This window comes from Dendrobates tinctorius, unplaced genomic scaffold (genome assembly GCF_039654945.1).
Source record: "Dendrobates tinctorius isolate UK_male_01 unplaced genomic scaffold, ASM3965494v1 ptg000025l, whole genome shotgun sequence".
NCBI lineage: Eukaryota > Metazoa > Chordata > Amphibia > Anura > Dendrobatidae > Dendrobates > Dendrobates tinctorius.
Window position 1 is genome coordinate 9,990,001 of NW_027361693.1, and position 16,073 is coordinate 10,006,073.

General features: G+C 37.3%; 1 protein-coding gene across 1 annotated transcript in view; it reads right to left on the reverse strand.

Moving 5' to 3' along the window:
- CDH18 (cadherin 18) overlaps positions 1-16,073 on the reverse strand; it is a 1,129,863-nt gene that overhangs the window by 389,058 nt on the left and 724,732 nt on the right. The window contains exon 5 of the mRNA XM_073569448.1: positions 9,845-10,012. Coding sequence (XP_073425549.1) covers positions 9,845-10,012 — 168 coding nt within the window. The remainder of the gene's footprint in view (positions 1-9,844; positions 10,013-16,073) is intronic.

Sequence of the window (16,073 nt, forward strand, 5' to 3'; positions counted from 1 at the left end):
AAATAATCTGATTTGTGCCCTGCAGGTTCTGCAGACAGCATTATATTCTTCTTTAGATATGCCTCCCTCTTTCCATTTTATAAACATTTTTTTCTTCCTTTTTAGCATGTGCATAAGTTCTGTGTTCATCCATCCTGGTTTCCGTAAATGCTTCCTATTCTTCCCTCTTTTCGGAATTGTTAACAACTGTGCTTTGAGAATTTCATTTTTCAAGATTTCCCATCCTTCCTGGACATTTTGGGTAATCGGCTTACTCAGCAGAAATTGCACAACAAATTTTGGATCACATTTTCTCTTATAATTTTGAAAAACTTGGGCTAAAACAACATTTTTTTAGGAAGATGAGCTGTAAGCTGGACATTTTCCTTTTTTGAGCATTCTGATGCCTCTTATGGTTTAAAAAAATGACTGTCATTTTTTTTAAATTCACATGAAAGCGATTGCAAAAATCCACATTTTGGGGTATGCTGATTTATGTAATATTTGGATAGTACTCAATTACACTTGAATGTAATCACACATTTCTTCTTAGAACAGAATGCCAAACCAAACACTTGATTTGCATAAACAAGTTTCTGGATATTTTCCTCTCATCAGTGCAAAGCAAGATTTGACTAGGTGACAGAAATCTGACAGCTAGTCTAAGAGGGAATGTTTCTTCTTTGTCTAGAGTGACAATCAATATAAGGACCCTTATAAGCCATAAAGTTCACTTTTGGGAATTTAAATATATAAATATTCTTGATGAGTAAACACCTGGAAATACATATGTGCAAATAGAAAGTCTTTTTGTCCCAAGTCATGTGGAAAGACTTATTAACGGTCCAATATTGACTTTTAGCATTGTTAAATCAATTAGATGGCTCTAAAGTTCTAGAGGAGTGTATGGTTGCTAAATAAGACTATAAAAACAGGTAATTAAAAATAAAAAATGCAAACACCACCACTCAAAGGATGGCTTTACAAATATGAAAGGACAAAAAAAGCTAGGTCAGATCACAGTTACACTTTGTAGTAACATCAAGCCCCTTTTTCCAAGAGTCGATAAGTGTAAAGAAGCTCTACCATGCATGAGCGGAAATTCTTTTTTGGGTTTGTGAAGAGTCATGCGTAGTGTTGAGCAATACCAGCCGGTACTGAAAAATATCGTATCGGAATGGATCGACCGATCAAAAAAAGTATCGGGTATCGCCGATTCCGATACCGGAAGTCCCATTCAAGTCTATGGAACTTCCGGTATCGGAATAAGAAAAACCCTTTTCTGTCCTTGTACAGCCTCTCGGGGGTGTGTATGGACCTTCCAGGGGTCTGTGACGGCCTGCCGGGGGTCTGTGCCGACTGCCCGGGGGTCTGTACCGGCCTGCCGAGGGGCTGTGCCGACTGTCCGGGGGTCTGTGCAGGCTGCGGGGGTCTGTGCAGGCATCGTCCGATGGGACTACAAGTCCCATCGGACTATGCCTGCTACCATGACGGTGATTGACACATTAGCCAATGATGGGACAGTAGTAGTCTCATCATCCGGCTAATGTGTTGAATGTAAAAAAAAACCATAATACATACATACTACATACATACTACATATATACATACTACATACATACTACATATATACTACATTCATACAACATACATATATACTACATACATACAACATACATACAACATACATACATACTACATACATGCTACATATATACTAAATTCACACAACATACATATATACTACATACATACAACATGCTACAGACATACAACATACATACAATACATACATATAGACATACAGTACATACAACATAGAGTACATACTCACCATTACTTGTCACTTTGATCCCCGAAGCCAGTGTCATCTAAGGAAAAATATGAAAATAACAAACCACCAAATACTCCCTGATCCGCAGAAATCCATGAGTGAGTGTCCCACGCCGATCTTCCGTGGAGAGCAGCAGCATCAGCTGATGCGACCGCTCTCTACGGGGCTCAGGAATCCAGTGTCGGGAGGTAGGTATCCTTCTGCAGTGTATTCCTCCGCCACTTTAAAAAAATTAGTCCCTGTTCTCACTTTATGGCAAATGCTGTGTGGGAACTTTTTCACACAGTAATGCCAAAAGTGAGACTAGGGACTATTTTTTTACAGTGGCGGAGAAATACAGTGCGGAAGGATACCTACCTCCCGACACTGGATTCCTTGAGCCCCTAGAGAGCGGTGGCATCAGCTGATGTTGCTGCTCTCCACGGGAGATCGGCGTGGGACACACGTGGATTTCTGCGGATCAGGGAGTATATGGCTTGTTTGTTATTTTCATATTTTTCCTTAGATGACACTGGCTTCGGGGAACAATGTGACAAGTATTGGTGAGTATGTACTCTGTTATATGTACTGTATGTCTATGTATGTATTGTATGAATGTATGAATGTATTGTATGTAGTTTGTATGTATTGTATGAATGTATGTGTGTTGTATGTATGCAGTATGTAGTATGTATGTATGTTGTATGTCTGTAGCATGTTGTATGTATATAGTATGTATGTAGCATGTATGTAGTATATATGTATGTTGTATGAATGTAGTATATATGTAGCATGTATGTAGTATCTATGTATGTTGCATGAATGTAGTATATATGTAGCATGTATGTAGTATGTATGTACTATGTATGTATGTTGTATACATGCTGTATGAATGTAGTATATATGAAGCATGTATGTATGTTGTATGAATGTAGTATATATGTAGTATGTATGTATGTTGTATGTAGTATATATGTAGTATGTAGTATATATGTATGTTGTATGAATGTAGTATGTATGTAGCATGTATATAGTATGTATGTAGCATGTATGTAGCATGTATGTAGTATGTATGTAGTATGTATGTAGTATGTATATAGTATGTATATATATGTAGCATGTATGTAGCATGTATGTAGTATGTATGTAGTATATATGTATGTTGTATGTATGTTGTTTGTATGTAGTATGTATGTAGTATATAGGTAGTATGTATGTAGTATGTATATATGTTGTATGTATGCAGCATGTATGTAGTATGTATGTAGTATGTATGTAGTATATATGTATGTTGCATGAATGTAGTATATGTAGTATGTATACAGTATGTATGTAGTATGTATATACTGTATGTAGTATGTATGTAGTATGTATGTAGTATGTATGTATGCTGTATGAATGTAGTATATATGTAGTATGTATATAGTATGTATGTAGTATGTATATATGTAGCATGTATGTAGCATGTATGTAGTATGTATGTAGTATGTATGTAGTATGTTTTTTTTTTACATTCAACACATTAGCCGGATGATGGGTCTACTACTGTCCCATTATTGGCTAATGTGTCAATCACTGTCATTGTAGCAGGCATCACCCGATGGGACTTGCAGTCCCATCAGACGATGCCTGCACACACACAAGACTCCCAGCAGGCCCGCACAGACCACCGGCAGCCGGCACAAGCCCCCCGGCAGGCCCATACAGACCCCCGGCAGGCCCGCACAGACCACCGGCAGCCGGCACAGGCACCCGGCAGTCGGCACAGACCCACGACAGTCGGCACAGACCCCCCGCAGTCGGCACAGACCCCCCGCAGTCGGCACAGACCGCTCATCATGATGCGCACAGACTGCGCATCATGATGACGTCATTTCAGCAGCCAATCACAGCCATGCCAATAGATAACATGCCTAACAGGATGTGCCCACACTTCTGAGGATTCCCATTGGCTGAATCAAATCGAGCAGGCTGATAGCTTTATGGGAACTTCCGATTCCGGTATACGATACGAAAAAAGTATCAGAAGTCAGAATCAGAATTCCGATTCAGCTAATATCGGCCGATACCCGATACTTGCTGTATCGGAAAGCTCAACACTAGTCATGCGCATTGGCTTTTAATACAGTTATAAAAGAATAGAAAAAATACAGTATATTTGTATAAGTGGATTAGTCATCCCTTGTGTGGCTTGCATGAAATGTTATAGAATCATAGAATTGTAGAGTTGGAAGGGACCTCCTGGGCCATCTGGTCCAACCCCCTGCTCAAAGCAGGATTCGCTAAATCATCCCAGTCAGATGTCTGTCCAGCCTCTGTTTGAAGACTTCCATTGAAGGAGAACTCACCACTTCTCGTGGCAGCTTGTTCCACTCATTGATCACTCTAACTGTCAAAAAGTTTTTTCTAATATCTAATCTGTGTCTCCTCCCATTCAGTTTCATCCCATTGCTTCTATTCTTTCCTTGTGCAAATGAGAATAAAGTTGATCCTTCTACAATGTGACAGCCCTTTAGATATTTGTAGACAGCTATTAAGTCCCCTCTCAGTCTTCTCTTTTGCAAACTAAACAATCCCAAATCCTGCAACCTTTCCTCATAAGACAGGGTTTGCAGACCGGTCACCATTCTGGTTGCCCTTTTCTGAACTTGCCCCAGTTTGTTGATGTCTTTTTTAAAATGTGGTGCCCAAAACTGGACACAATATTCCAGATGAGGTCTGACCAAAGAGGAGTAGAGGGAAATAATTACTTCACGTGATCTAGACTGTTTGCTTCTGTTAATACATCCTAGAATTGCATTTGCCTTTTTTGCTGCTGCATCACACTGTTGACTCATATTCAGTCTGTGATCTATTAGTATACCCAAGTCTTTTTCACATGTGCTGTTGCTTAGGCCTATTCCTCCCATTCTGTATATGCTTTTTTCATTTTTATTGCCCAGATGTAGTACTTTGCATTTTTCCCTGTTAAAAAACATTCTGTTAGTTGCTGCCCACTTCTCCAGTTTATTTATATCTTTTTGAATCCTCTCTCTCTTCTCTAGTATTAGCTATCCCTCCTAGCTTTGTGTCATCAGCAAATTTAATCAGTTTATCCTCAATTCCTTCATCTAAATCGTTGATAAAGATGTTGAACAATACAGGGCCCAGGACAGAGCCCTGTGGTACCCCACTTGAGACATTCTTCCAACTGGATGTGCAGCCATTTACGACCACTCTTTGGGTCTGATCACTAAGCCAGTTATGAATCCACCTAACAGTTGCCTTGTCCATTCCATACTTAGTCATTTTTTCAATAAGGATTGTATGAGAGACTTTGTCAAATGCTTTGCTGAAGTCAAGATATACTATATCTACAGCATTTCCTTGATCCACCCAATCAGTGATTTCGTCATAGAAGGAAATTAAGTTAGTCTGACATGACTTATTAGTTAGAAACCCATGCTGACTCTGTTTAATCACTTCATTCTTATCCAGGTACTGACATACATGTTGTTTAATAATTTGTTCAAAGATCTTTCCTGGTATAGAAGTCAGACTCACCGGCCTATAGTTGCCTGGGTCCACCTTCTTCCCCTTTTTGAAGATAGGAACAACATTTGCTCTTCTCCAGTCTTCTGGGACTTCTCCTGTTCTCCAAGAATTTTCAAAGATTATGGAGAGGGGTTCAAAAATTTCTTCTGCTATCTCCTTCAGTACTCTGGGGTGTAATTCATCTGGACCTGGAGACTTGAATTCATTTAGGTTAGCTAAGTGTTTCCTCACTATCTTTCTGTTTATAGATATCCTGGATTCTTCTATTCCCTTAATAGGACAGTGAAGAACAGTTGATGTTACATTTCCTTTCTGAGAGAAAACAGATGCAAAATAGGAATTTAAAAGTTTGGCCTTCTCAACATCCTGTCTTACCATTTCATCATTTTCATCCTGTAAAAATCCTATAGCATCTTTGACTTTTCTTTTACTTTTGACATATCTCCAAAATCCTTTATTATTGCTTTTGACATCTCTTGCAAGCCTCAATTCATTGTCAGGTTTAGATAATCTGATTTGTGGCCTGCAGGTTCTGCAGACAGCATTATATTCTTCTTTAGATATGCCTCCCTCTTTCCATTTTATAAACATTTTTTTCTTCCTTTTTAGCATGTGCTTAAGTTCTGTGTTCATCCATCCTGGCTTCCTTAAATGCTTCCTATTCTTCCCTCTTTTCGGAATTGTTAACAATTGTGCTTTGAGAATTTCATTTTTCAAGATTTCCCATCCTTCCTGGACATTTTTGTCTTTAAGGATATCCAGCCATTGGATTCCTCCAATTCTCTTTCTGAATCCCTTAAAATCTGCCTTTCTGAAATCTAACCTTGACGTCTGAGTCTTCACAGGTCTTCCTCCTCTAGTTATCCAAAATTCTAAAATAGCATGGTCGCTACCTCCTAGGGTCCCAGCCACTTTTACCTCCTCAACCATTTCCTCCCTGTTTGTAAGGATTAGATCCAAGGTAGCAGTTCCCCTTGTTTTCTCCCCTACCTTTTGGAAGATAAAGTTGTCAGCAAGAGAGGATAAGAATTTCCTTGACCTGTTAGTTTTGCCTGAGAGAGATTCCCAACAAATGTCTGGATAGTTGAAATCTCTCATGATAACTATGTCATATTTTTTGGAGAACTTGGCCATTTGATGCATAAAGAGTTCATCCATATCTTCAGTTTGCACAGGTGGCCTGTAGTAAATGCCTACAATGGTGTCATTTCCATTGTTCTGTCCTTGTATTCTTACCCAAACAGTTTCCACAGAACTCCCAGTCTCTGAAGCTTCAATCTCTGTGCAGATATACGCGTTTCTAACATACAATGTGACACCTCATCCTCGTTTATCAAGTCTGTTTCTAGCAAATAAGTTGTATCCTTCTAGCCTTGTATTCCAATCATGTGTATCGTCCCACCAAGTTTCAGTGATTCCAATGACATCATATTTCTTTTCCTGTGTTAGTAGTTCCAATTCTTCTTGTTTGTTGCCCATGCTTTGTGCATTAGTATAGAAACATTTTATGTTGTGATTGGTTTCGCTTTCTCCAATATTTTTATTAATTAGATTCTTTTGTCTGTGTTCTTCCTTTCCACTTCTAATAGCAGAGTTCACAATAGCATTTGTCAGGTGTATGGCTTTTTCTGGTCTTTTGCTTCCTTTCCCATGTTGTTCTAGTTTAAAGCTCTCCTTACAAGTGTAGCAAGGCGACTTCCAAATACATATTTTCCAGTCTTCGTAAGGTGCACCCCATCTCTAGCAAGTAGTCCATCATAAAGGTAATTCACTCCGTGATCCAGAAATCCAAATCGTTGCTGACGGCACCATCGATGTAGCCAGTTGTTCACCTGCAGAATCTTATTCCACCTCCTTGTTCCATGGCCATCCACTGGGAGGATGGAAGAGAAGACCACCTGAGCTCCCAGTTCTTTCACTTTCTTGCCTAAGTCTTCAAAGTCTCTGCAGATGGTTTCCACGTCGTTTCTTGCGGTGTCATTTGTTCCCACATGTAGTAGCAGGAATGGGTAGTCATCTTTAGGCCTGAAGAGTCCTGATATCCTGTCAGACACATCTTTAATTTTTGCACCTGGAAGACAGCACATTTCTCTTGAAGTTATATCCGGTCTGCAGATAGCGGCTTCTGTTCCTCTCAACAGGGAATCCCCCATGACCTCCACTCTCCGTTTCTTCTTCACAACATTTTTCTTTCTCCATCCAGGAGGACTCTGAAGGTGTACAAGGTTGCTGTTTGTGGGCAAAGTCTTATCCTGATGTATTTCTTCATCGTTTTCTTGTGTGAGAGCCTGGTACTGGTTCCTGAGAAGTATGGGTGCTGACTGCCTCCTGATCCTCCTGCTTCTCTGGGTCACATGTCTCCATTCCTCTGTTTCTTCAGGTGCACTTCGAATTCCTTCTCTTTCTGTAACATGAAGAGATAATTCTGCTCTGTCTAAGAACTCTTCACCTTCCTTAATGATCTTCAACGTAGCTAACCTCTCTTCGAGACTTTGCAACTTTTCCTCCAACAGGGACACAAGCTTGCATTTGTGGCATGTGAAGTTTGGCTTTTCCACTGGTAAGTCTGTGAACATGTAGCAAGAAATGCAGCTCACCAAATGGCTCCTGGCCTCTTCCATATTGAGATTTCTTAAAGACGATGAAAGATGATCCAAAATCGCGCGGTTTTCCGATTTCCTCTTTTCAGCTGCAACGGCCAAAACCCAGTGATCGTTGAGCTCGCGGAGACTCTTCACTTATCCCAGAAGGCACTGGGAATATGCAAATGATCTCCTCAAGACTCTTCCCCTGGTTTTCCAATTTCCTCTTTTCAGCTGCAACGGCCAACACCCAGTGATCGTTGAGCTCGCGGAGACTCTTCACTTATCCCAGAAGACACTGGGAATATGCAAATGATCTCCTCAAGACTCTTCCCCTGGTTTTCCGATTTCCTCTTTTCAGCTGCAATGGCCAAAACCCAGTGATCGTTGAGCTCGCGGAGACTCTTCACTTATCCCAGAAGGCACTGGGAATATGCAAATGATCTCCTCAAGACTCTTCCCCTGGTTTTTTACAGTTATAAAAGAATAGAAAAAATACAGTATATTTGTATATGTGGATTAGTCATCCCTTGTGTGGCTTGCATGAAATATTAATTTCACTTTACATGCATCCTTGCAATTGCAGCAAAACTAAAACTATGCATTAGTCTTGGCAGAAAGAAACTATCTTGCAATTGTCACTTATAGAATGCAAAATCTCTGAAATCAGCGCCGAAACCTTCAAAGTGCATGGCATTATGTGTAAGTATGAAAGCTTAGCCTTGATAGCTGTTTCAGAGTGCTTCCGATTTATTTATGCAGATTAGGGTTTGGCAAGCTATACAACATGCCTTTGCTCAGCTCTGTGGGAAGTATCTTAATATTAAAATTCTGGGTATTCCCTTTTCTGTTTCCACTGGAAATATATGGAATAGTAGAGGTGAGCAAATCAGCTTAATGCAGATTAAATTAGTTTCAAAATTTTGAGATTTCAAAAGACCTAGCAAACTTGAAAAAAATGTTCTCTTTGCTTACTGAAAATTATCAATCATGCCCCCCAACATTTTACACAATGCAAAAGATTACATCTGCTAAAGACTCACATGTCCTTGGAGCCAAGCAAGCTCCCTTATTAAACTTTGCAGCAATCACATCACATAGCACAACCAATCTAGAGAGATGATCATAGCCTGTAAACAAGCAGAGGTAGGGAATGCAGCACAAATTTTCAGGATAATTTGGATAACGAAAATATACACAGGTCACAGTTTAGACAAAGCAACAGAGAGCAAAAGCCGAAAAAAAACCAAAGAAGAAATATTACAGATTGTTTGTGTCAGAGCAGCAGTGAATAATGGTTTCTATCTAATTTCTTCATGGCCATCTCCTGTAGGTTGAGGTGGCTTTGATGTTATTTAGGCTGTTTATATTAAAGAGCTTAAGATGGGTTGCATACAGTCTTTGGAGAACTCAGAATGTTATATATTTTGGTCAGAATCAATGGAGGCTTTTGCAGTGTTTGAGATTTGAAACAATTCACTGATAATGTAATTTTGATAATTTGATTAGCAATGAATAATTTTTGGAAACTTTTGGTGAATCTGTCAGATTTTAAATAAATAGATTAAGAAATGTGTGTTATCCTTTAGGGCTAAGTCCCTATACAGTCAAATCAGTGCTAACTTTATAAGGACAGATGCCCTTGACAAGGCGAATGGTAACATTAAACATTCAATAAATTTATTATTTTCTGATATGGGAAGGGCACAACACAAAGTTATGTGTAATTCTCTAAGATTACTATTTTATAGGACATACAAGGATTCACTAAAATAAATGTGTCAGAAAAGCTGACAGATTGGTATTCTTATAATCAGAAACTGTAAGAAAAATCTGAGTTAACTTGGTCCTAACATCAATCAACAAATAAAATTATGCAATGGAACTATGTCATAAGCATAAATTTAAAGAAAATAAAGAAAAAGGACCTTCATACTTTGAGGAAATCTTGGTGGATTATCATTGACATCAATAAGTGTAACGTTGATAGTAGTTGATCCAGAAAGTCCTCCAACTTGACCTGCCATATCCTTTGCTTGAATAACAACGGAATAATGTTCTCGAGCTTCTCTGTCCATGTTTGGTAGTGCTGTCCTAATAACTCCTATAAAACAAAAGAAATGAATATGCTCAAATTTCAAAATATAATTAGACTCAAAGGAAGACGAAATCTTCAAAATGCACATAAATAGTAGCACAGTTTAAAACATAAAAGAATCATGCAAATGAAGAAAAGTAAGAGACTAATCAAAGAATGATCAAAGGGAGAGCTCATTTAAGAATTTAACTTAAGAATCAATATGATCAAAACATTAAAATTGATTGACTTTCCAGTGAGCAAACTAACTTGTTAGAATAATATTTTTCCTGTTCAAGATAATGGAAGGTAAAATATGGAAAGGTGAATGGTGCAAACCCACTAACTTTTTCATCTGAACAAATAACTTAATCAAGCCATTCAAATTTACTAATATTTGGGTAACAATTTTAAGAGAATTAACAAGTCAATACTATGAGATCTATTTTTCAAAATCCTAACTTTCTTTATTATAGTTGCATAGTTGTTGTTATTATTATATGGTATGTCTGATTAATTTTGATATATGGATCTCCTATTGTTCTCAATGTCCTGACAGATACTAAGATCTTTAGGATTCCAAATTGTCATGCTTTATAAAGTTTTATTGCTGATTGCAAACTTTCTTCACATTTCTGCTTCTTCTTTTTAGTTTACTAAGTTTTCTAATATAAAAAGCTAACAAATTTCAATTCAATATATTGCAGTTTTCATTAAATTGACCTGAAGTATACTTGTTTTGTATGAAAAATTTGTCTTTTTTTGTATGCCTAAACAAATTTAAATATCATAGCTCTTTGTATCAGCACATTGTGGTTGTTGAACAACATGTGTTTTTAACACAAATTACTATGATTTTTAATGATTTTGTATCAAGTAGTTTTTAAAAATAAATTATATTAAGAACATGTTATAAAATACATAATTAAAATTATTATAATTTGTTATAAAAAATAGTATTTTAGAATTACTCTGCAAACTACTAGTATGTTTAACCTCTAATATCAGCTAAATTGGTATGTCCCATAAAAGCATGAAAAATCCAGCTCAAGGAACTAGTGAAAAACCTTCTTCTTTATTCACCAAAAAACATGCTCATGATTAAAGGTGCGTAGTCACTTGAAATGTGTCAATGTTGCATATCATGTAACGGTCTACACTAATGTTGTTTTATCCTCTGATGAACACGTTTTTTGGTGAATAAAGAAGAAATTTTTTCACTAGTTCGTTGAGCTGGATTTTTCATGCTTTGATTTCTTCAGGTCTAAGGGGTAAGATTTCTCCTTGTGGAGAGTGACATGCCAGCTCTGGCTTGTCAAGGTAAGGATGCTTATTCACTGTGCAATGCTCCTCTGGGAAAATAATTGAAATAATTGAAGAGGCAATTTGCATATTGATTTCTTCACACCTTAACACAGCGTTCCCATGCTCCAAACATCCAAGGATGTCTACTATGGTGAGCTGGACATTTTTCTACTTCATGTCCCATAAAAACCTATTACATATCCACAGATAGGTAATAAATGTATGTTTGCTGGGTCTTGGACCACTAAGTGAAAGAATTTATATTTTACTTTTATGACCAGCTCTGCATTCTCTCTTCATGGTATTAATGGTTGTGAATGTGTCATTCTGCTCCCATAGATCCATTGAAGTGAATGGATCATTGGTCATAAAAAAAATGCTTTGTGTTTAAAGATAATTTTATGCTTTTATAGATTAAAAACTGACAATTTAGCTACAGAATTTTTGGCTTGAATAAAAAATAAAAATTCTGCAAAAACATTTCAACCATCAACTGGTGAGGTGGGGTTTGACACACCCCAAGGAATTTTTGTTCGCCTGCCATTCAGTGAAAAATACTGGTATGAGGATACATGTCTCACTAGCTTTCATCCATTTCCTTGTCAACAGGATGTTGTCAAGGCCTCTCTCTTCTGGCCACGCATAACAGAGCTAGCTGTCGCTAAGTGCTGTCTTGGCCTTGCTGAACCCCACATCACCACTCATGTTATCCTTTTTTACGCATTTTCAAATTTGAAAACTTCTTTATTTTTGCACAAATTTATAACTGAGTTTCTGTTTGTTCTGTTTGTATCAACTTGTGGGTGTCAAAAATTTGTTATACTTATGTGTAATCAATCGCCAATAAGGAAACGTGATCTTTGCGTTTTCTGTAAAAATAAGAGATTTCTAAACACTGGGGTATATGAAACCCCACATCACCAGTTGTGTGACAAAAACCCCACCTCACCAGTTGAGGGTTAAAATCTCCCCCACAAGAAACTGTGTTTGAATAAGACTTATATAATGACCTTATATTTATAATTAAATTCTGATAGTCTTACGCCTATTTTCAGAACAAAACCGCTAGATTATATTATGAAGATCAGAAGCGGAGAATGAACAGAGCTAAGCTAACCAGATGTGCTGGAGTATAGCAATTTCCAAATAAAATTAACTTAACAGATATATTTATGTCTTTTTTTCCAGATGAGTCTCTAGTTTCTGCTTATGTATAATATAAAACAGTGATTTAATGGTGTCTGTGAATAAATTCCTTTAAAGTAGAAAACAGCAACCATTTAAGAATTACCATCTGTTAAAATGCACACAAGTTGTGATTGCTGTTTACAGATATATATTAAAATCTAAATATATTACACTTAAAAGAGCTTAAAACAGCAATTTACCATAAAACCTGTTCCATTCAACAGTTTTGTGAATTCTAAGTATAAATGGGCTTCAATTTTCAGGTACAAAAGACATCAATCCTAAACGTACTCTATTCTGAATTACAGAATTTGTTATTGATTGTTTTCAGACAATGCGCTATAAAATGTTGCTAAAACTTAGTACTCTGAGATGTGAAAGTATGCTTTTCATGCTCCAGCAAAATGGGAATAGTAAAAAAAAGCATAACTAAGCTTTAGAATAAAAATAAAAATATTTTTGTGATAAAAAGCATCAAATATGAAATGGTCTCTACCAAACACAGCATAGAAAAAAAACAAATAGATCCAGGTTGACTAGAGTAGCATGATATTTTTGTAAATGTTTGGAGCTAAAGAAAAGTTCTTGACATGTTTCTCTATTTTGGATACACTTTTGACTTCAAAAGCATAACCAAAATCTGCATGTGGGTAATTCTTGAAATGGTTGTATTATTCCTTCTGCAAAAGCACAGTGTGAACTCATCGCATCCTGTATTCCGGCTGATAATCACAGCCTGGAAGGAACTCTTTAAGCCGACTAAAAATATCAAAAAAGCAGAGCAAATCTTAAAACTACCCCTATCTTTGTTTGCACTAATGGATGATCTCCCGATGCCGGAGGTATGGGGGAAATCTGGAATCAAAAGGGTGGGGGATGTTTTTAGTGGAGTGGAGTTCTTGAAATTCAATGAGATCAAAGCTATATATAATCTACCATCATCTGAGCTGGTCTTTTACACCATGTTGAAAGACAGAATTTTGAAAATCATAAAAGGGAAGACTTTAAATTATGAAATGCTAACTCCACTGTTGTGCAACCTTAAAAAGAAAAGCCTCTGGAGTCTGCGTAATTTGTATAGATCTGTCGTCAAAGACCTAACGAGCCACAAAAACATATACATGAAGAGATGGGAGTCCGATTTAGGTGCTGATATCTGTTTTGAGAATTGAAACGATGCCATCAAATTCACTTACAATTCCAACATATCAATGGGTCTTCACGAGGGTTATTTTAAACTGTTAAATAGGTGGTACAATACCCCGACAAGGTTACCACATTTTAGCACAGAATTATCTTCCTTGTGCTGGAGAGGCTGTGGACATCAAGGGAACCTCTACCATATATTTTGGGGTTGTTCAAAGATCGAAAACCTCTGGTTCCAGGTCACACAGCACATTAACCTCATTGCTAAGGACTTCACAATTACGCCTGAAAGAGCACTTCTTTCATTAGACATGGAACAGTTTGATGATTCGGTAAGATACATTATCATACACATCCTCTTAGTGACTAAGACCATGTTAGCACAATGGTGGAAGAAAGTCGAGGTTCCTAAGTTTTCGGACATACTTGATATAATAGGCCAACATAGTGGTTTAGAACTCAGATTTGCGATTAACAACAATCACATCCACAAATATACAAAAAAATGGAAGATTTGGAACAACAAATTCCATATCAAATAGACCTATTAAGAGGTATTATATTTTAAGGCCTAAACATGGCTGTTGTAGTACCGGGATGTTGTATCTCCTTCCAAGAATGTTACCCCATAATAAGGATTGGCGATCTTCTTTTCCTTTTATGTTGTTATTTGCTATATGCTATTTAATGCCTATTTGTGGGTTCTCTAGTTTTAAATTTTTTCCGTACCTGTACAAGGTTCTTTACTTCCTATTCCCTTTCCTCCCTTCCTACCTTCCTTCCCTTACCCTGTTAAAATACTGAAAACCAATAAAATTATTTGAAAAGAAATGGTTGTATTATGCTTATTTGAAACACCATAAAGTATTTTTTTCCAGTAAGGTAAACTGAATTCTTACACAATTGGGTTTAATGCAGATAAAAATCAATTAACAAGCCATTTTTCATTCAGATTAAAAATAAATAAATAAATAAACGACACAACAATATTGCATTACTCATTTCTAAGGTAAAATTACTGATATTAACAGGACTGGTTTTAGACAGCTTGGGGCCCTGGGCAAAAATAAAAGTTGGGCTCCAACCCTGAAATATTCTTCCAGCAAGAATAACAATAGAAAACATTAGAAAAATTGCCGGCTTTTTGAGCATCTTGCCTCACAAACAGCAGAATAAAAAAGTTATAAAAAAGTCCTTTATGTACCGAAAATACCCTGCTAAATCCTCCATGGCATCAGTGCCAAAGCTCCGGTGTCTCTGCTCAACTTTATTCAGTGTTGGATCAATGGGGGATTTATCATTTCTATGTCAATTTAATTTACTTTTCCTAGAAATCCTCTGCATTAAATAACAGATGTTGATAAGAAAATTTCTATGCAGTGTTTTTACAAGTGTTTTTGTAGCATTTTCACTTGCATTTTTGTTTCCCATTCATTTGAAAATGACAAGAATGATTTGAACTGACATGCGTTTGATTTATTTTATTTTAAATGGGGCGAAGGGGGGTGATTTGAACTTTTATATTTTTTAAATTTTTTAGATTTTTTAAAAAACTTTTTTTTTTTAACTTTTGGCATACTTCAATAGTCTCCATGGGAGACTAAAACCTGCCATAACCCGATCACCTCTGCTACATACAGGTGATGATCAGATCACCTGTATGTAGAAGAATTGCTGACCTGACGCCTATAAAAATCACACCTCGAGTGTACTCATAACCACCTCTGTTCTGCAGAAACTGAAGTTGAGATAAATATGTTAAGTGCACAATTCCATTTGCTGGTTTTGCATGCTCCTCTCCCCTCTCTCACAATGAATATTGACAGCACTTGCTTACCAAAGCTTTCTTGTCATATGTTACTAGCTTCAGGCAAGTAAAGGGGGTTTTACATATAGCGATATCGCTAGCAATATCGCTAAAACATCACTGATTTTGTGACATTATAGCGATATTGCTAGCGATATCGCTATCTGTGATACTTACCTCCGACCGTCTCCCCCGCTGTTTTTCGCTGATCGCGCGAGATCAGGCGGCTCCATTTCTCATCGTCTGCTTCCTGCTGGGCTTCCTGCTGTGTGAGACGAGTGACGCGTGGAGGCGGGCAGGAGGATGTCTGGATCGCTGTGTGTGAAAGGTGAGTATCGTGCGCTGCGTTGCTGCTGCATCGCTGTGAGATCTTTCTGTGTGGAAACTCAATAGTGATCATTTAGCGATGCACCAGCGATCCTGACCGGGTCGTATTGCTGGTCAGATCGCTGGTGCATCGCTAAATGTAAAAGGGCTTTAAGCCTTGTCAATATTGTAACATAAGATATGGCAGCAATACTTTTACTAGCAAGTATTTTGTGGAAAAATATATGCAATTTAAAAGTTTCATAATCTGTGTTAATTTCATATATAGACAACTATGGTGAAAATATTTTTTACATGTAGAAAGGAGTAATTAAA